The 22100-nt window shown below is 38.5% G+C and overlaps 1 protein-coding gene across 13 annotated transcripts in view; it reads left to right on the top strand.

Annotated features, from left to right (window-relative positions):
* LOC106953764 (metastasis suppressor protein 1-like) overlaps window positions 1-22100 on the top strand; it is a 42687-nt gene that overhangs the window by 18658 nt on the left and 1929 nt on the right. For 2 of the 13 annotated variants that reach the window (XM_015042758.1, XM_015042760.1), the window contains 13 exons: window positions 8649-8733; window positions 9971-10062; window positions 10234-10308; window positions 11557-11568; window positions 15988-16145; window positions 16259-16366; window positions 16487-16584; window positions 17825-18092; window positions 19066-19176; window positions 20007-20249; window positions 20455-20661; window positions 21465-21627; window positions 21719-22012. In XM_015042758.1, the coding sequence (XP_014898244.1) occupies window positions 8649-8733; window positions 9971-10062; window positions 10234-10308; window positions 11557-11568; window positions 15988-16145; window positions 16259-16366; window positions 16487-16584; window positions 17825-18092; window positions 19066-19176; window positions 20007-20249; window positions 20455-20661; window positions 21465-21627; window positions 21719-22012 (1914 nt within the window). The remainder of the gene's footprint in view (window positions 1-8648; window positions 8734-9970; window positions 10063-10233; window positions 10309-11556; window positions 11569-15987; window positions 16146-16258; window positions 16367-16486; window positions 16585-17824; window positions 18093-19065; window positions 19177-20006; window positions 20250-20454; window positions 20662-21464; window positions 21628-21718; window positions 22013-22100) is intronic. The other 11 variants (XM_015042763.1, XM_015042762.1, XM_015042761.1 and 8 more) reach the window with 11 other exon arrangements.

The following is a 22100-nucleotide window of genomic DNA, read 5'->3' on the forward strand; positions in this document are numbered from 1 at the left end:
ACAATAATTGTAGAATATCATAAATTCTTCATTTAGTGTTTCCTGTTAATTTTTTTTTTTAAGGAAGTGCTTTTATTTTATGTCACCAGTCATGTATAACAACACGGTTTAACAGCCAGGAAGATGGGTGTATTTTGTTGTAAAATGGCCCAGTAATGCTCAGTCCAGAGTCACGCGTACAGTCGCATGACTCTGGACTGTTAATCATAATAGCCCACAGTATGTGAACATCCATGACTACTAACACAAACGGTTCACAAGTATATGTGCACCTCTGTCCGAGCTGCAGGTTATTTTCACCACTTAAAAAATCAAACCAAATAAAAATTGTTCACAAGACACAACTCCATGTCAAATCTTAAGAGTACGAGTCTCAGTCAAGTCTCGAGTCTTAACTCAAATGTGTCTTGAATGCAAGATTCAGACTTGATCCCTCCACCATTATGGTACATATTCAATGCGTTTCTGCCTCTGTGCCTGTAGTGAAGTTTTTATTTTAAATTTTTCCAAATGCCTCAAATACCTTATACCAAATACTGGTTAGATTTTGTGTAAAATAATGGACCCATTACGTGTTTACATGAGTAACCGCTGTTAAAATTCAGATTACTTAGAAGGTTGAGTTCCTAAAGTCAAAACACCACAAACTGCAGCATTAATGATGTTTGTGTGAAGCGTGTGCGTTCAGTTGTGAAGATTGGTATGAACTGATTGGAAGAAGTCCTGTCACAAATTCTGAGTTTATGATGGAGCTCTTACGCATGTGAGAAGCACAGAAACATGCAAAGCCTCTGACATACACATAGGGGATGTAATCTGGTGGTCATTATTGCAAACAAGGCAGTGTTGTGTTGCGCTGACAAACAGTTGAGTCTGTGTAGCTCGCCTCTGGTTTAAATTATCACCAGTATCCCACAGACCACAGACCTCTCAGTCTCACTGTAGGGAAAGGAAAGGTCACAGCCCTGCTCACACAGCGAGGGCAAAAGTCCTGCTTGGTTTTATGCAAGTGCTAAGGAAAGTTTCTCATGTCTTTCATGTCTACGTTAACGACATGACGGAGTGCTTTCCAGTTTGCACTGGTGTTGTCATGAAAGAATACAAAATTACTTTTAAATTAGCCAAATTTAAAGTGAGCGATGCCTTTTCTCTCATTCCATCATTATTTCTTAAAACCTAACACGACTTCTAGTCATCTGAAATCTGATAACTTGCCTAATATCTTTTAGCTGTTTTTGTCTGATTATTTGTTAGTTTTTTTATCTTTAACTTCACCATTTTGGATTTATTTATGATCAACTGTTTCAATTGCTGGTGTTTTCCTTCTGTTACCACCTTCTTAGCGTCATGCATCATTACCTCGTGCTTGCAGACAAAATCAAGGTGAATGTATTCATAACAATATTGTGTAACTTGTTTGTGCGTCTAAGCAGTTGATGTGGTTTTGATTGATTTTGTCTTGTCAGACCAGATTCTGATTCATCTAGACAATTAGTTAAGCTTAAGGTATAAATGTTACAATATACAGTCTTCAACATGTAGGTGGATTGGGGAAAATGTACAGATTTATTGCTAATTAGTTTATTTTTTGCATTATTTGAAGAATTGTTCTTTGTGAATGCCATGCCGGTTGATTTCGATCACTTTGTTAATCAGGAAAGGAGAATATATGTGTCTAATGAAATATCTTGCCAATGTACAGCATTATGTTTTTTTAAAAAAAAAAAAAAAAAAAAAAAAAAAAAAAAAAACAGCACGTGCTTACAAGATTGTAATTAACCACTCCACCCTTCTAACCTGAATTACCTGTCTTTTGTTTTTTCTGTTTTTTTGCGTTGTAAAGATAAAGATCTGGGCTTTTTATTCTCCAGGGTTGTTCTTGAAAATTTTATCTCGCACTTTTTTTTCCCCCCAAAAGTACGACTGCTCTTTCAACTTTGAGTGTAGTCTGTTGTACAAGCGTGACTCAGACTTGAGTTTATTCGGACTTTTGCAATGAAAACATAAACGTCTGTCCTCTTCGTTGTCAATGATTAACTGTGGTATAAGACTTTTCGCACGTCCCGACCACATGCTTGCAGTAGAAACTGCTCACTGTTAGAGGCACCATAAATAACAATGTCAGTACCAAAATAACAAGCCAATTTAGTTCATTGCTAGAGGTCTTAGTCAATTCTTTTTGCGTGTCTGTGTTTAGAATATGTGTCACACCAAAAAAGGAAGATTAGTTAGAAAGTGGGGCACCGAAGCCCAGAAAAGAGCAAGAAAGGTCTCAGGGGTAATCTATTCTTTTATTCACTCTCTCTTTCTCTCACTGGCCATCTCATGACACGCTTAATCCCCTCATTGCTGTCTTTAACTGGTCAGATCTGGGCAAACAGATACACGTAGGCTGATCCTGGCACAATGTATTGAGGAATAAAGCCTCTTATTTATAGGCTTATTACTGAATCATTTTAGGTTTTAATGTTTTTTTTTGCCTAGTATCTCAAGCATTTGTAGATTCCTCTTGCTGCCTGTTAGCTAAAATATTTATGCATCTCTGTCACTCTATGTGAAAACAGTAAGTTAGAATATATAAAACATTTTTTGCTAACATGTCACTCAAGAGGACATCTTTAAAGACAAGCTTCCTGTTATCAGCATGAACTTTCCCATGGCATATAGTCTGCATCAGTCTGAGGTTTATTTTGGTCTTGACTTTGACCGCTCATTGAACTAGGCAGCTGCTTCTTGACTGGATTAACTGAGACACTGTGAAAACACTTTCTTCGTATATCAAGGACAATGGTTGGGAGCAGAGCACTTAGATGTTATTGGGAGAAGACGGAAAACTAAACATAAACAGAGAAAAGAATAAAGCACAGAAAGGCCAGACATAAAAGTATCCAAACATTTTATTCACTCCAAGTTTACCTCTGAAAGTAATGCACATTTTTGCCATGTAGCCGAGACTCTTGGCCAATTAGCATAGATTTGCACTTCAGGTATGCGTGACAACTTTTTATAGAGTAAGAGTCTGTTAAAGCAGTGTTTTTCAACCTTTTTTCAGCCAAGGTACATTGTTTTAATTGAAAAAATCACGAGGCACACCACCAACCAAAAAATGTAAACAAAGATGCTCTGTAGCCGCCTATATTACATAGTCATTCTTATCAGTGTCTTGAATAGGAATCAGTGTGAACATAAACATCCGTCAACGTCTTTTACTCGTTTTGCAACTTCACAAAGTGAAACAGCCTCAGAAAAGAAAGTTTTTTTTTTCTGAATAAAACAAAACGCCAAAAAACCTTTTTCTGAAGACAAAAATTCTTTTGAGTATTAATAACAATCAGGTGCCTTATTTGTAAGCTGGTATGTCTCATGCTTGTCATAAAGCTGTGATGTTTTTCTGTCCCCCAATCAATGGCCTGTTAGTTATTCTTTGAAACCAGAAATACACAATATAGCGAATCACAACTGTCATTACAATATCAATGTGTGCAATATTGTATTATAAACAACAACCTGGACAGAGTAAATTAGTAAGATGTGATATCTTGGGTGAACTGCAGGAAAAATGGATTCTGATTTGGAAGGCCATTTTCAGTGTTTTGTGTCTTGATATATAGGTCTTGGATGAAGATGATAAACCTGAAGTATGGTGGAGTGGCTGTGATGAATGTATTTACCAAAATTATTGCAACATTATACTTCTGTGAATATTGTGCAGTGCCATCTGAGATCCATAAACGAACACACACACTGCCTACTCCATACTTTCTTCAAATACTGCACAGTATATTAATAAAATACGTCCTCATCGTTCCTTTTATCCTGTTTTTGCGTGGCATCTGTTGGGGACTGAAGTCGGTGCAGAGCGTTTTAACGTCAGCACTCGTCACACTACAGCAGGTGCATGTGCGTTTGCACGCCCACACGCTGCATGTGTCTGTGCTTGTTGAGGCTAGACTTGCTGTCTGTTGTGTTTGTGTGCGGGTAGGCAACACTAGACAGACGAGCTGACTCTCTGTCAGCAGATACAGATGAATGAGGAGGTAAGTTTGGTGTCCAAAGACGCCAGGGCACAGCTAAAGGAATATATTGTTAGTGTGCCGGACAGTGTCGAGTGATATCCATGTGGTTCATCTTACTTAACTCCTTTCATTGTTATTTGATACAACAGCAACGTATCAGAATGATGGAGCGAATGAGAAGCAAAAGCCCGTGTCTGTGTTGTGTGGGTGGACCAATCTGGGCACGCCAACTGCTCAGCTAGAGCCCTCTGAGTGTATTTGGGTTATGCATTTCCCTTACCGATTCAAACAAAAACTCTGTAATCCACCGGGTGTTTACTGATTGTGTTGATGTAAATGAGTAAACTAAAATGTGATTCACGTGTGAGACAGCGAGAATAGGGTGCAGCAGTGCCAGTTGGACAATAACTGGTTTTGGACTTTCACCTTGTTTTTTTTTTGTTTTTTTCCCTTTCATGTAACTCCAGGTCATGAGAAACGATGGTAAGTTGTAGTACCACCTAGTGCCAGAGAAGACTATGGAGTATGACTGTTATGAATAGCTCAGACCTGTGATGTTCGTCTGTTAGAGCAGTCTGAAAGCAAGTTTGCAACCAAATATTCATCTGAATACAACCACTGAATGAATATTTACTTCAAGACGTTAGACTTCTAAAACTGTGTAAAGATGTGGAAAAGCTGCTTACGATCACTGTTAAGTACGGTGAGGGACCTGTGAGGATGTGGGCTTTTTCCTTCTCCAATGACCCCATGACCTTGGTTGTGTACAGAGTTATGGCCCCCTTTGAAATAAGTAAAAAAAAAATGATGTGGTGATGTGTCCAGTACTTAAACATTTTCATGAAAAAGTTTTCGTTCATTTTGTGGTTTGGTTTCTGTTCGAGTAAAAGAAGAATTAAGCATATTTTTAAAGTCTGGTGGCTTAGTGTGAAGGGTACTTATGTTTTCTTCAGCTCTGTAATTAGCTGCTCACCAGATCTCCATACCTCTGTCCAGCTGGGGGAGAGTATGTTTGTGTGTATCCAGCTGTACATAATCCTCAGTCTCTTATCTTCTTAACCACCGGCCCATAGTTAACAGCAGCCATCTGTGGCCCATCCGCAGAGTTGGTTGTGGCCAACGTCCCCGGTCTCCATGTAGCAAATACCAGCAGCACACTTTCTCTTTCTCAAAGTTTTTCTTCACACATTTGCTGGTTACTTTGGTTTTTATATGTACATGTGAAGAAGCATTCATCATTTTGACTATTAGCTTATTATTATTTTTTTTTTTTTACCAGATTTCTTCTCAAATTTACATATAGGATTCCACACAGTCGCTAAATGGAAAGAGATCTACTTAAAGTGCAAGTATTCATGTACTTATTTTCTGGATTTCAATAGTGACCAGTAATGAAAAATAAAATAAAACAAAAAAAATCTACATAGTAGATAGTATAGTATTAGTAAATCAGAGCCTTGTATTATTTGTGATTTTTATCAAATGTATCTTCATCGCAATATTCATGTCGCAAATAAGCCTGTCTCGAAAAGCAATAAATCAATTGATAGCAGGATCAAGTAAAACGAGTTTGATAATTTCCATTTGCATGATGTATAATTTTTCTCTTCTCCTTCTTTCTACCAAAAACTGGATAAGTCTTTAGTCTGCTGCATATGTTTCAAATAGCTTTATTTTTTGAAAGCTTCATATTTAATTTTAGTTGTCGCTTCTGTTTTTATGTATTTAAAAAGTCTTCCAGTTCGAGTGTTAAACGTTCATTAAAATTTAAAGGTTATTGATCTTTGAGATGGACGTGCCTGCGGTATTATGTTATTACCACTATATTACTTGAAAATGGTCTAAAAACAATATTGTGGTTTATCGCGATAAGTTTATCGTTCAGCAAAATGTTTTGTGATGGATGTAATCGCAAAGATGGTTTGTAATTAAATAATTGTTGGCTAATATATTCCAAATGTTGTGAGCGGGCATTTCATTGTAAGTTAATACTTATCTTGTTGGACACCAGCAGATGCTTACACCGCACAATAATGACCTTGCCCAAAATGCTATATTGGGCAAGGTCTTCATATTAAATCTAGAATATTTTGTGGTAAACTTATTAATCTATTATGTATCTAATTAATTTAACCGTTTTTTTTTTGTTTGTTTTTTTTGTCCTTAATGACTTTGGTCTGAACCCTTTAAAATTGTTTGTGGCGTCTCTGTGGAAGTGTCTCATGACGCAGCCACACCCACAGAAACAACAAGAGCTCACAGTGAGGGAGACGTGGCCACATGGATGGTTGAGTATTATAACTGAACAGTTCACCACTGGAGTGAATGAATATTTCAGTGTTGTGCAACAGTGAGGCCCTTATAATAGCCACGCCCTCTGTAAAAGCAAGCTCGCGAAAAGGAAGACTTCATAAAACAGAAAAGGGATTAATACTGAGCTCAGTGGCCCTCACAGGATATTAAATGTAGTTGAACAGTGTAACAAAGTTTTAACTTGCCATCTTGAAAGATTTAATACTCTTTAAGCCAGTTTTTGTGCTACACTTGGCCACAGTCTTAGTCTGTTATTTAGAAATTAGAAACTCTTGAAAAGGCGAACAAAACAGCAGAACAATATGGATTTGGATTGTGTGAAAACAAGCTCTTTCACAAGGAGTTCATTCATAACCCACTGCTACTATACCAACTATGCATACTGTTTTATTGCTGCAGTAACACACCAGTAAGCCCATATTGTATCAGTTATAAAAACATTCACTGTTTAGACAGAACTGAAACCAGAGCTGTTTTTTCAAACAACTCCCTCTGTTTTACGTTAATGTACGTACGTTAGGAATTCCTTTCACACCTAAACTCGCCAGTTGGGAAATTCAACACTTCACCATGGTATGTTCATTACTATAATTATATTTACACAGTCCAGACAGGCTAAAAACATCTCGCGCAATCTCAGTAATGGGTTTGTGGAGGAACCTGAAATGTCGCTCACGATTTGAAGCCAGCCTTATCAAGTTGTAGCTGCAGAATTTGTGCGAGTGTTGGAGGTGATGGCAGCAGCTTCTTGCATGTGTTGCAAGCCAATTGTCTCTTGGAGTTAGTTACGTGGGTGGGAGTGGCTGAGTGAGTGACGGCTATGCATGCATCTCTGCATGCCGTCGAGCTGTGCAGACAGCTGGATGGCTCACTCTGCTGAAAATTTTACACTCCATAAGATGCCGCAGACACGCTACACACACATATACACCGTATAGAGTATCTCCCCGTTTATGAAGCAGAGTGCAGAATGTCAACAGTTCAGTAATTCAAGGTTTCTCCAGGCCTCTCGACTCTATATGGACTCTGACACACAGAGAAATAAACATACACACAGGGGTCCCACAGAGAAGCTATTGATTCATGCTGAACATCTAGACAAAAGCTCCGTCAATCAATGTTTCACCGCTGCCAGTGGATGATCATTTAAGCTGTGAGGAGGAAAATGCACATTCTTATTTGTTCTCAACTGAGTATAAGCTACTTGGTACAAAAAAAAAAGCTGTTGGTTGCATAATTTGTAAGGTGTATGATTGAGAGTGAATGTTCATTATTTTTTTCTTAAGTCCTAGATATTTTTTTAAGTCTCTCCCAGCATTGAATAAGGTTGTTTTGTCAGTAGCCTTTTGTGCACTGCATCTTATTACGATTTAATCTAGTGACATAAAACAACCGTTCAGGACAGACAACAATTTCCTGTGTGTCTTTTCCCACAGGAAGCTAATAAAGTAATTCATAAGTCCATGTTTCATGCTAAGTTGAGGTCAGGTTGTCTGTTTTTCCAGTTTAAAGATTATCAAAATAAATGCATTTGCAGGTCTATAAAAATAAACTGCTGTACAAATCAAACTGACTTTCATTCTCATTAAAAATGAATTATCTCAAAATATAATGCATTGTTTTCATTTTCTATTTTTTAATAGGTCTAACTATAATTCTGTCTGATTAACTTGTTGCAAACTCTGCCCTGCTGATTTTTGTGTTATGACGTTCCTAAAATGTTTTCCTGTTTGAGTACTTCTAAAACTTGCTCATATCCTGTTTTTTTTGTTTTTTGTTTTTTTTCCAGGCCACTTTAGTGACAATGGCTAAAAGTGTGACATGTCATTTCAAACTTAGATTTTTGTAGAGCTGTATAACTGCTGGTATCCAAGTTGCTCGTGAAACTTTTTTCCACATTTTCCTTCCTCTCAACTTTCCAGTAATTTGCGTGCATACAGCACTTTGCAACCAAGCATTTCTATTATCTATGATCTGTTTGTGGCCCGACTGTTGAAGGCCTTCAACAGTCAGCAGTTTTCTTTTTTGATAATGTAGCAGTTAGCGTTAGAAACCTTTGTTTTGTTATTTTTATCTTTGGAGAAACATAATTTAATGTGTTCATTCCCTGTAAGTCATAATAAACAACTTGAACAAATACATTTCTGAAATATCACTTTGTCTCAATGGAACATGATTTTTAAGCTGAAATTACTGCAATAAAGCTTTCAATGATAATCAGATTTTTTTTTTTATTTGATGCATCTGTATGAAACTTTGATATTTTTTATTTATTTTTTTCCTCTGGAAGTTTATTCATCATGCTCCTTTCTGTTCTAGGTGGCACCAGAGACATTGGATCGGCATTGACCAGGATGTGCATGAGGCATCGCAGCATAGAGGCGAAACTCAGACAGTTCTCCATGTAAGAAAAATTACACACTGAAATGTTGTTCTTTTGAACACACATCGCTCTTTGGCCAAAGTTATCCTCCAAAAAATGTTGACTGCTGCTTCTCCTGGCCTTTTGTGTTGTAATGTTTTGGGTGTGTGGGCGACCGTGATCCTTGTTGTGGAATGCTGAGAAAAAGTCTATTTACTTGGACGCATACGCATCTATAATGTCAATGGAAAGATGGACACAGCACAGCTTTCTGCCTTGCCCCCTCCCGTTACCACACACATCCCAGACAAGAGGCTCTTTAATTTCACTTGGCATTTCTGTAGAGATTCCATTTGGATCTCCATAGCAGGGGCCATACACGTGGGGTCTGCCATCAACAACCACCCACTGACACACACTTTGTGGAGATGTCTGCAAGAGGGAGAAGTCTAATTTTAGCTCGACTCGCTAAGGCTGCAGCTGTCCGCATTTCACACACTTTACAAATGTGTCTAGGAAGACGTTCATGCTTGGCTAATGATTGACAGACATAACTGCACAAGCTTAGTACTTCCCCCTGTGTCGCACAATCAGACACTTGCAGACTCTTTTCTCACAGTCTGTTTTTTTTTTTTTCTTCTCCCTCCCGGTTTGTCTGTCAATGATTGACGTGAGATTACGTGCCACATAAATAAACCAGACTTTATGTTTGTGCATTTTTCAAGCTTGGCAGTCTGCTTTCACTTAAATTGGATGATAAATATACTGCTGTCGTACGTATGTATTTTATTTCCATTTTGGTACAGAACATCAGACAATTGTAAATAATTGTGAAGTGGAGGGAAAATGTTAAATGGTTTTCAAAGGTCAACTTTTCTTTGCAAAAATAGCTGGAGACCTTGGAGGCTTTCACAAAACAGCTGCATCAACACCGAGACTAAATTTTACACAGGTGAACTTTATTTGATGACTGGATTGTATTTAGGGGTATATAAATAAAAGGGGTAGAACGCAGAAGTGTGTCTTTGCATGAAAAATTTTGGAGGTAATGTATGTGGGGGCGGGGGGAGGGTAAGTGGATGATCTCGTTTGGCCTTTGTTCTTCATGACGCAGCTCTGTTTCGCAAGAGCTTGTCGGTTTAATATGAGTTCTTGCCATTCCCTTCCAAATAGACATCGCAAGGGCAGAAATGTCATGAAAACTACATTTTCATTTTCATGTAAATTGAACTAATCTGGCTGACCTCAGATTAAAAGTGAGAAACCTGTCGTTTCACAGGTGCTTTCTGGAGGGTCTGATTAACCCTCTGCAGGAACAGATGGAGGAGTGGAAAAGAGGTGTCAACACTTTAGACAAAGACCATGCAAAAGGTGAGGTGATGATCCCTCAAACTCATTCTCAAAGTAAATTGTTGCCAGTTTTATCACTTCAGTTCACAGTTTATATTCATCTATTCAGTAGTGCAAAAATAGACAAAATGTTTCGTCATATAAATTGTGTTAAACGCTCAATAAAGCAGTTGATTGGTCTTTTTGTAACAGAGTACAAACGAGCGCGACAGGAAATCAAGAAGAAGTCCTCGGACACACTAAAACTTCAGAAAAAGGCAAAGAAAGGTGAGAAGAAGCTTTTTGTGAAGCAATTTGCATTTGACATGTGCCGTCAGGCATACATCTTGTCAAATAAACAAGTTAAATGCTTTTTAGTCATGGATGATTTATTGTCAATCCTGGAAATGCAAAACTATTAAGCTTTGCAGCAGTAGTTCAACAGCAGGTAAGTTTATTGAAACGAAGCTGCTGTTTTTGCCTTAGGCGGTATGTTGTTGTTAGCCTAGCCAGACCTGACGCTTGTTTTTCCATTGACCTCTTGCTGAATTTGTCTTCTTTAAACATTTAGCCGGGTAGCTGTTGTGAAGGAGCTTGTAAAAGGTCACAAGGGAAAAAGCTGCAACTCATCTATGTGTGTCCCACTGGTTTTATATACAAGCTGCTATTTTTTTTTTAGACTTATGATTGAAATACTGCATTAGATATATACATATATTCCAATGTAACAGCTGGTGAATGTAAAAATCTGTTGACAAGAATTTAGTGCATACTAAGAAAATTGTGCTGAAAAATAATATGTGGAGAGAAAATTTTATTGATTTATTTTTTCTATTTTAATAGGAAATATGTATAAATTGGGGTTCAGTTCTCCGTTTAGCATGTGTATTGAACAAGTGTTTTCCTACTGAGTAAGTTGTGCAGCTCTAGTAAGGCTGAACATTGCCTTACTTGGTAAACACTGTGAGAGGGCAGTGCAGTACTCTTGGCTCAGGTTATACATACTTGATCACCTAAATGGAAAATAGTGCTGTACATGAAAAGACATTTGGCTGGCTGTCATTGTGGCATGTTTATAGATTTGGATTGGTTTTCATATTTATTTATTTATTTTTTATTTTTTCAGACATGTTAGCTACTTTAAGGAAAGCAAGGAGGGGAACTCATTTCTGTGTTTGCATTCCCATCTTTTGAAGTGCAGATGAATGAGCCTGTCAGGATAGCACCAAGTACTGCATCATTGCAGGACTATTGCTATGCTAAAGACAATGCAGATTATTTAATATCTGTTTTGATGGCATCTGAGAGTATGCCATCAAAACAGATGGCATGTGCTGTCTATCTGTGATAGCCTTTACGTCACACTTTTCGTTACAAAGTCATTTTCTCATGTTTGAATCCTTAAACAAGGTTTTAGACATGCATAGGCACACATTGATAGATTAGTGTTTAGCTGGCAGTTTCTCAGTTCATGTGGATTTTTTTCTCTCCCTGCCCACCCATGGTTGATATTCTTCTCTTAATGCTGCACTGCAGCAGACAATCATGGTAAGTCACTTCATAGACAATATTTAAATAGTTGCTCATGCTACAATTTATTAAGTGTCTTGGTTTTATTGGTAAATGACTAATGTAGACCTTACTTTCTTGTCATGCATTCTTTTTCTTTATACAAGCTGTAGCTACTCGTTAGACTCTAGCAACACGTTAGTCCTATTTATAGTGTCGATCTCCTTTTTAGTGTAGTGTGTAGTGTAGATTATGAAACGATAATTAAGGATTTGGCCTTCTTTTCATCTTTCACTGTTCTTTTTTGTGCCATCCCATTCATTACTTTTAGTTTTGAGTAAGTTGCTTTTTCTTAAGAACCTTTTTAAGATTAAAAAAGAAGAGAAAACCTTGACTTTCAGAAATGTGCTCTACACAAATTGTTTATCCAGCTAAGAGCTACATAAGTCACATAATGCTTAAACACACCTGTACTTATGATAACACTGACATTAACAAATAAAAAATACATTTCAGTCATAGCCTTTGAAGCATTTGCAGTGTATTTTGTTAAAAAAATGTCAGAGGAATTCCTCCATCTGCCCAAACTTCTGCTGCAATGTTAGACATACAGGGTTCCAAGTCTAGATTGTGCATCCATCTAACATTTGCCCAGCCTTAATCCATCAGTCTATCAATGTTGCAAATTAAAAGCCTGACGACTCCAGAAGTATTTGTAGATCGACAGAAAACTTTTGTAAAATTTAAATATTTTGAATGGATCAAAATTTTTAGAAATTTGAGTCTGGAAAAATATGGGACATTGACATGTAAACTTGTTTAGACATCATCCTGAATAGACATTAAATAAAACACAGACTAGTAGAAACTTGCGGCTCTCGGGGCTCAGTAAGCTTTTGCAAACCTTCTTGGCTTTGTTAAAGCTGACATAATCTTTGACTTGGTATGCTCAATCTGATTAACCTTCATGTCCGAGCTTCACAGCTGTCAAGAGCTTGAACTCCGGCTTTTGACTAAAGACAACACAAGACTACATACTTTCTCTTCTTATTAGCTTTCCACTACCACTCAGAGGTGACCGCTATGTTTCATCTCGGAGCGCTCAACTGGGTCACTATAAAATCCTCAATCTACTACATTTTGAATAATCAGGTTATTCAGCTGTCGTAGAACATTACGAATTCTCTGTAATGTTTCCCTGCTACCTAATTTTTCTCATTAATCTCAGGAGATAAATACTGAGATCTAAGTATTTCTACTTTATCTAACTTTAAGCTGTAATAATAGTATTTAAGTATAGGTTTATGCGTATTAACTGAATTAGGGACATTTATTTTCTCATAAAAAATACCACACCATCCACCGTCTTCTAGTTGGTTACACAAGATCTGATGTTTTCTTATCTGTCTCATGAGGGTGTTTTTCTGACCCAAAAGCCCAGCAGCACTCAGAATAAGTCTAAAATTACAGCCTAATTTAATCATTGACCATGTGAAAGCTGGAGCAGTTAATCCCATTTGTGTCTGCACACATGTAGCAACATGTGTGCAGAATGAGGGACAGTTCAACCCCTCGAGTCAGATAAGTTGAAGCTGGTAAAGACGGCTAAGATTTAGTCAAACTCCTAAATGCTTGAATTGTTTTTATATTTTGACTGACTTTTTGCTAATAGTTTGTGGAGCTTATTGCATGTGTGTATATCATTCTGGTTTCCATATCATTAGCTTTCTGTTTTGTCAATTCCCAGCTGCCTCATTTAAAGTAAACAGTCTTGATAATTGGTCACCTTTTATTGAGATGAAATGTAAAAAAATTTTTCGGTGCTATGTTTAAGACTAGCAGGTTGTTTTGAAGTTATGAATCTGTTAAAGTAAAATATTCTAATTGTGTCCTTAAGATCCGTATTGTGGATTACAAGCTTGTATTTTGTGGTGAAATGACTGAAAGTTTCTAATCTTCAGTCTAGCTTGATGGATAATCATCCAAAGCAGCTCCAAGTCAATTTGCCCCTTTGCTAATTGGTAACCACATTTTATACCCATATTTTGGCATTTCATTTCCTACTTTCATTTAGGAATAATGATTATTAATAATAATAATAATAGTTAAATTCCTAGATATCATTTTATTTAGGGAAATGACATCCTATTTCAAAAACACAATTGCTGCTGTTTGAGTTATGAGAAGAAATGTCAGCTTTAAGGTGGAAGAGTTGCTTTCTCTCACTTTGTCCTTAACTTTACATGAACTTCATAGCCAAGTCTACTTCGAGCCAGAGCGTATGTGTTGTACTTGAATATAAAACGTATTTTTAAAGTGGTTAATTTGCTTTCTGTAGTTTCAGCTGTTGGATATTTTGCTTTATAGATCCACATTACAGACGGCCTTCACATTACATTACAGTAATGATAGAGGAGCTGTTTATAATTACTGATTACAAGAGTATTTGAGATGTCAAACCAACTTATAAATAATGTCCAAGGCAACAGGATGGAAAAAGATTTTGCCTGTAGGGACAACGATAATGAGGTACGTCCTGCTGTGGAAAACAGACTAATGAGTGAGGCCAGTTCAGATTTAGTCGTACCGTTGCACAATATAATTGTTTGCCGGTCTGGTCAAAATTTCCCTTTGGATCAATACAAGACCAAGAAACGTGCTGAAACTTGGACTTTCTAGTTGAGCTACATTTAATTTATTGCCCCATAGACCGCCAGTGTTTAAGATGCTTGCATAACTCACATTAGCATTAAAATCTCTGTGCTTGGCTTGAGGTCTGGATGCTATACATTTCATTATAACAACATTATAACAGTGCTTGTAGTCATGTTGCAAGCTAGTGTTGATTTATTTAGATGGAGATGGAAAAGTACATAGAAGACTCCTACAGTGCTGTGAAAAAAGTATTTGCCTTCTCAAGGGCAAGTACTGCTCTTTTTTTCCTCTTTTCAGATAATTTTTGCTTGTTTAAGATCAAACAAATATTTGATATCAGAAAAAAGCATATACTTTTTTGTTATTTAATTTTTTAATGGACGATAGGACAACCAAAACAAACACGGCCACTTGTGGTCAGAGCACTGTAATTATCATCTAAAGATATTACTTTGTTGACCTGCATTATCTCAGTCGGATTTAGGTTCAGACTTTGACTTCTTAAAAACATTTTTTGATTGCTGTGCTTTGGATTATTCTCCTGCATCAATCACCCGTTGACCATACAGAGCTTTTTAACACTTTCTTCACTATTGACTATGACTTTCATTTGAAGCACTGTGTTTGTTAGCCTACTTCATGTTGTCAGACCAGTTTTATTTAAGTGATTTCTTGATTCTACATGACTGACAGTTATCAGTCATAGGTGTAAATGTTTTTCAAGGGTAACGTTTTCACATATGAGCATATAAGTTAGGATATTTTGGGGCATGGGTCTACTATCAAAATCTGCTTAATTTGAAACATTTGTGGCAAATACAAGCAGAAGAAATCTGTAAGGGAACAAACACTGACCATTGTATGTTTTATGATGCATTAACCCCACTTTATGCACCACTTGCATGTGGAAATTACAACAAATGTCAATGAAAGGCAGCAATTTATCTCTACCCTGGCATAGGAGCAGGCAAAGACCACAGACCTTGATGTATTAAAGTCAAAACATGTTTTTGTGTAACTGTATCTTTAGTGGTTAGATAATGCCTCTGAGATCCACAGTGCATCATATGGTCACAGGCAGTCGCCAACCTTCCTGCCTCCTTCAAGAACTCAAGCGGGCCTGATTTGGCTTCGGGGCATCCTGTCTTTTAAAACCATGCACACACAAACACACTCACAAATCCTAGACTCACATTTTTACTTGGACTTGCAGCGAGAAGACATGCAAGGCTGCACGTCAAGATAACCTTGGAATTGTAATGTCCCACTCTGGATTTGCATATTTATATTGAAAGTCACACAGACAGCCGGAGGGCCAGATGGTGGTGTTGGTACTTTACTCTTTTGTTGTGATAAAAAGTCTTTATTTTTTTTTGTTAGTTTTTTTTTTTCAAAAACATCTTCTGAAATTTCAGTGTATGAAAGAGGAAGGTAAAAATGTCTAAAATGACTCCAACCTTTGAGTATATTGTAGTAACGGTCTACAGACAACAGATTAGTCTGAAGAAGATAACCTTTTGCCATCCTTGAATAAGAGCCAGGAAGTGCTTCAGTAAGAAGAGGTGCTCTTCATGCTGAGGTGATACCCAAAGTAGTGGGACGTTTTACATAGCATCATTTGACATGCCACAAAAAAAAATATCTTCACCAACTTCCTTTTTATGTGCAAAATCATATTGTTTTCCATATTCAGTGCATGGTTATTGCATGACAAGTAGCGATGTAGCATTTGGTTTCCTGGTTCCATGCCTTATGTAATGACTAGTGTATTTTTGTGTATTTGTATTCTGTTTGCTTGTGAAGGCCGTGGCGACTTCCAGCCCCAGCTGAACAGTGCCATGCAGGATGTGAGTGATAAATACATCCTTCTGGAAGAAACAGAGAAGCAAGCTTTGAGGAAGGCTCTCATTGAGGAGAGACAAAGATTTTGCTGTTTTGTATCCTTGCTGCAGCCTGTAGTGGTGAGTAAAAAAAAGAGGCAAATTCATGTTTTGATTACTGTAACCGTACTACGACTGGATAAAATATGATCCGTTTATGGGTTTTCTGCTTTCCATGTGCTTGATGCTTTTAGGATGAGGAGATCTCCATGTTGGCAGAGGTTACCCATCTCCAGACCATCTCTGAGGACCTCAAGACCCTGACCTCTGACCCGCATAAGCTTCCTCCTGCTAGTGAACAGGTATGGGGAGGGGAAAAAAAAGCCTAAAATCCTGAAATCTTGTCATTTTTACTTTTTGTTTTGCCCTGTAAAATAAGTTTGCTATTTCTGTTAATATTAATAATTAATGATTATTTTTAGGTGATCTCAGACCTGAAGGGCTCAGACTATGGCTGGTCCTATCAAACACCACCTTCTTCCCCGAGTACTACTATGTCCAGGAAATCTAGCATGTGCAGGTATGTTTATGCAGTTTTGACCTTCATGTTTTAAAAGTAGAGTACACATTAACCTCCTGCATCCAAGAAACACTGTGAAATGAGTACAGAAATATGAAATGGTCAAGGATGCTTTATTTTATGTAAGAGGAAGCTCAGTAAGTCTGTCAAGTGTACATTTACCTTATGCATTTGCATTTCTCTAAAAGCCTGAAAGTCTTTTTTTTTTTAATCTAAATCAGATATGATGAAGGCATTACAACTGACAGTTTTCCAAACCATGACTGACACCTAGTGGCCAGGATGAGCTGGGGGAAAAGTCTTGATTATTTTGTTTCACTCTTATTGATCACTCAATGAGAATAACACCAGTACTATGCAGAATGATTTGGGGGAGTGGGGGAGTTAGCTGTTCAGACTATGTCTTCTGCTCGCTGTCCTTTGCTTTCTCTAATGGTTTTTGTACAACTGCTCTGGTTTAAAGTCAGAAATCTACTGTCTGAGTTCCTGTTTTCACTTTTTTATCTATCCTGTTGTTCTTGGACAATCTATTCTTGGGTTGTGAGTGAATTTTAATTCTAGATAGATTTTTGATTTATATTTATTTGAATATAAAATCAAAAAGAATACCACATGTATCAAAGGGATACATGTGATACTGTTAATTTTTACTTTTCAAAAAACAGGAGTAACATTATGAGTCTCATAAGTGAGTTCAAGTAATAAAGCAGCGCTTTTTTGTATTTCTTTTGGGCGTTTTAAAGAATAATTGTAGGTAGTCGGTGTCTTGTGTATTTTTAATTTTTTTAATCATTTGGGTGTATATTTTATACTTGTTTCAACGACTGGAGGAAGTTTTTTCACTTATTATTGACAGTGATGTGTGTAATCTAATTAGTCCTTGAATTTGTTCAGCATCTGAGTATTTTGTCTTGATAAAAGTCTGCCCTCTGTATTCATTATAATTTTTTATTTTATTATTATTATTTTTTTTACTTTGGTTTGATTGGATTGGCTTCGGTCACTGCTTGCTGCATCATTTTATGCCGTGTTAATCGTTTCCCACCCTGTCTCCTCCACATTCCCCCGTTATCCTCTGCCTTTTATCTCTCCCCTGTCTCCCCTCTCCTCCCCCCTCCACTCAACCCTTCCTCTTTAACCCGTGGCTTCTGGTGAACTTGACCGTCTTTAACTCTCCTTGCCGCTGCTAAACTTCTCCCACTGGTCCTCCCTTTGTGCCGTCCTCCTTCCCCTTTCACAGTAGTCTGAACAGCGTTAACAGTAGTGACTCCAGGGGTTCCAGTGGCTCTCACTCTCACTCTCCTTCCTCCTCTTCTTCCTCCTCCTCCTCCTCGCATCACCTCTTTCACCATCATCACCCCTGCCATCGATACCGCAGCTCCACATTACCCCTGCAGGCCCCGGTTCGGCTCTCTAGCATCTCTTCCCACGACTCTGGCTTCATTTCTTCATCGCAGGACCAAAATGCATCGTCCAAATCCTCTTCACCGATGCCAGCTGAAACAAAGGTAAGACAGGGCCAATAAAAGAGATACCCATATTTATTCATATATTCAATCCGGCTCCCTACTGAGAGCCAGTCTCCTTCAGACAGACAGTTGTCTGGCCGTGGTAAGTATGTGAAGTCATTTCAGTGCTATTATTGTATCATAAATGTGCAGGAAATTAGTTTGCTTCCTTTCTAGCCCAGGGTAAAACAGGTCAGAACCATCCTGCTATGAAAAAAAAAAACAAATTCACCACTGTGACAGACTTTGGTTTGGCTAAACTTAAAACCCTCAGAATACACTCAGTTTTATTTTTGATTAAATGAATCATAGTTAAATTATATGCTGCTGTGTTGCCTGTATGTTCTACATACATTAGGAATATGTCTATATCGCCTCAGTCTGACTCTCTGACAAAGGTTGTGAGATAATAATGCGAGTCAGTCCAGGGGATTGTCTGTGCGGGCTTTGAGGCTTGCGATCGACCGTGAGAGCAGTTGCATTAGTCGACGACGTGCTGCTCGCCAGCAACCAGAGCTCCTCAGCCCAGAACACATCGGTTTAGTTGGACTCCAAGTTTTTATGATCCGCTGAAGGTGGTTTGGCAGCTCCATGCCTGACCCACATACAGTACAGGCCTGGGAATGGGGCCTTGTGTTTGCTCACTGTGGGTTACAGAATCGGATGCTTAAAAGGGGCTTTAACTTTTTGGAGGGTTTTAACTGAGCTTCTTTTTAATGAGGCTGACACTTAACATGTTGCTCTTAATGGCCTTGCATCTAATGCTGATATAACTCTTCTCCTAGTGCACTGTTCCTAATGCTTTTCCTTACTAACTCGTGGAGAAGTTGCTACAGCTGCCAAGCAGTTTGCCTGTGCTTCTAGCTGTCAGTATGTCTTTGCTTTAATTCTCTCTTCTCCATTCGTGCTTCCTTCTCTCTCCCACCTCATCATTCCACTTCCTGCCGGCTGCTCCCTGTCCTCTCTGTCACAGCCTTGTCCCAGTTCCAGCTCCTCTGAGACGTCAGAGACTGGGCAGCTTCACGGTGACTGCAGCACTGCCTGCTCTCTCACCGCTACTGCACTTCAGCATGCTACTGACAAGGTGAAAAGCTCTTTCTGTATAATGAACCGCAGACCTTCATACGCCAGATATCCGCTTCCGTTCAGTGTAGGAAGGTTGAGGAAACTGATGAGGCTTGCAAAAGGATTAATATCACCTGGTTAAAACCACAAACTTCTGCATATTTGGTTGAAAATGTATGTTTTAGATCAATGGGTGTCAGTGGGTGATATTTCAGTTAAAAATAGCATTTTTTTTTTCTTTTTACAAATAATCTGAAAAGTTTGGTGGGTGTTTATATTCAGCACCTTTTTTGTACAATCACAGCTACAACTCTTTTTGTGTACGTCTCTACCAGCTTTGCTTGTAAAGGTGCTTCAATAAACCTTTGCTGATATCTTTACTCAGCCCAGTCAGATACTAGATTAAATAGAGAGCATTTGTGGGGTCTTGCCTCGGATTGTCAACTAGATCTGTGTTTTACACATGAACAGGGAGTGTGTTTGGTCTCAACCTTCCATTTTCTGTTCCCCCTCATTCGTGGCAGAACAATGCAGATGGCACTTAGTATGGCTTTTTTATGCAATACTTTCTTCTTGGTACTCTTTCTACTACATTAGTCCCCAAATAATGGTTGGGCTGTCAACAGAGTTTTTCAGATTTCAACCATCCATCCATTTTCTTTAGCATTCAGACTCTCATCTATACTGATGTTAATCAACAAGGATTTTGATCTTATTTTGCTTTCATTAATGTATCCTCAGTTATGTATGTTTTTTATTATTTGTTCACCATTTCATTTATTGATCCCATTGCTTCTTTTCCTTTTGTTTGCTTCTGTTGCCATTGGTCTGTCCTTCCATCAACACCAGTTGTCCAATGGCTTCGACCACTACAGCCCAGCCAGTCCCTCCTACCTGCATAGCAATGGGGGGAGCTTGGGCTCAGCTCCAGGCACTTCCTTCCCATTCTTCCCACCATCCTCCCCCTCTCCCTCCACCTCATGCCCCACTCGTTCCTGGTCACGTCCCGCCTCAGCCTTGCTGCCGGACTATCCCAACTACTGCACGTTGGGGTCCCCGATGATACCTTCATCAAAAGTCCCCAGCTGGAAGGTTGGTCATCACCTCAGACTTGATGAGCAACACATTTCCATTCTCCTTGTGTGCAGTTTGCTCATCACACGAATTTGCTTGGCAATTTTAGAATGAATTTCTTATTTTTTAACTTTCAAGCTTAAATCAAAAGAGAACCATTTTAAGGCTTTGAAACATCAGAGAAATGTGGGAAAAATCATTATTAAACAATTTTTGTCCACAGGACTGGGCAAAGCCAGGGCCTTATGACCAGCCCATGGTCAACACACTCAGGAGGAGGAAAGACAAGGAAGCTTTGGGTGGGATGGAGAATAATGGGAGCACAAATGGTGGCAACAGCCCCCCTTCAGACCAAACATCGATCTCAGCCCCCCGTCCTGCTCAGACACAAACACCAAACCAGCAGGAAGAGAAGAACAGGATCATGAAGGTCAGTTTGTGTCTCCTCTGAATTTGCTGTGAAAAAGTGTTTGTCCCTATAGAATTTTAATATATAGTAATTATAAAGTGAGTAAAAACTAAATGCTGTTTTTAAATGATGATTCTATTTTTAAGGGAAAAACAAATATCCACACCAACTGGCTTTACATTGAAGAGTATCCCAGTTAGCCCAATAACAGATTGATCTCGACAACTAGTGTCAAGGTTTTGCTTTAACTGGCCATCAAACTTTGGAACCAGTTTTAGACTGATTGATCTTAATGAATTGGATTCTACTGTCAACATAAATAATCTGTAAACTGTTTTTTTTTTTTTTGTTGGGTATTGTTTTGCAATAAAAGTTTTTTTTTTTTTTTAATGATCGGAAAGATTTAAGTGGAAAAATGAGGGGGGGGAAAGCTGATGAAATTTGTAAGAGCTCTCTTTTTTTTATTTGCATTTGTTATTGGATCCAGAAGAGCTTTTTTGCATGCTTCCATGGAGCACATTTAGTAATGTCCTAAAACTGCAGACCTATTTTTACAAAATTACTCAATGATTACCTTTAATGGTGATACTTATTTCCATATATTGTTTAATGCCATCTGTTAACTGTGAGCGTTCAACAAAAACAATTTTGTTGCAGTAACGGCATGTAAACAATGTGAATAGCCCTCCACCATTAATGTTCCCCGTTAATGACTTTAGTGGGTTGGACTTAATTATTTTAATGGCTTTAATACACTGCACTTCAGTCAATCAGTCTTGATTTTGTCTTTCCCCCCACATGTTGATTTCATCTGGTTTCGTCAGGCTGATGATCTCGAGGCCCAAAATGAACTGGCCCTGGCCTTATCCAGGGGTCTGGAGCTGGACACCCAGAGGTCAAACAGAGACTCCATCCAGTGCTCCAGCGGCTACAGCACTCAGACCAACACACCCTGCTGCTCCGAAGACACCATACCATCACAAAGTAGTAAAGTTTATCTCGATTATCTCTTCAGAGGTTTTGTGTCATAATCCACTCTGTACTAGTGACTTAACCTCCTCATATTTGCCCATGACAGTTTCAGATTACGACTACTTTTCCATGGCTGGAGACCAGGAGCCTGAGCAGCAGCAACCGCAGCAGCCGTCTGACTTCGACAAGTCCTCCACGATCCCCAGAAATAGTGACATCGGCCAGTCCTACAGACGCATGTTCCAGACCAAACGGCCCGCCTCCACAGCCGGCATGCCCATCACACAGACCCCATATCCTGGACAGGGGACGTACCACGGGGCAGCCTATCCCTCCACACCGGTCCACACAGGAGCCTATCCGTCTGCTCCTGCTGGCCAATACACTGCTGCTTCTACGGGTACAAATAACTGAGGTTTTTCTTATTGCAACCACAAACTCAGGCATACATTTAAACAAAATTGAAAATAAAACTCAAACAATTAGTA

Source organism: Poecilia latipinna, unplaced genomic scaffold, assembly GCF_001443285.1.
Source record: "Poecilia latipinna isolate Pla-1442-1.1 unplaced genomic scaffold, P_latipinna-1.0 Scaffold601, whole genome shotgun sequence".
Lineage (NCBI taxonomy): Eukaryota > Metazoa > Chordata > Actinopteri > Cyprinodontiformes > Poeciliidae > Poecilia > Poecilia latipinna.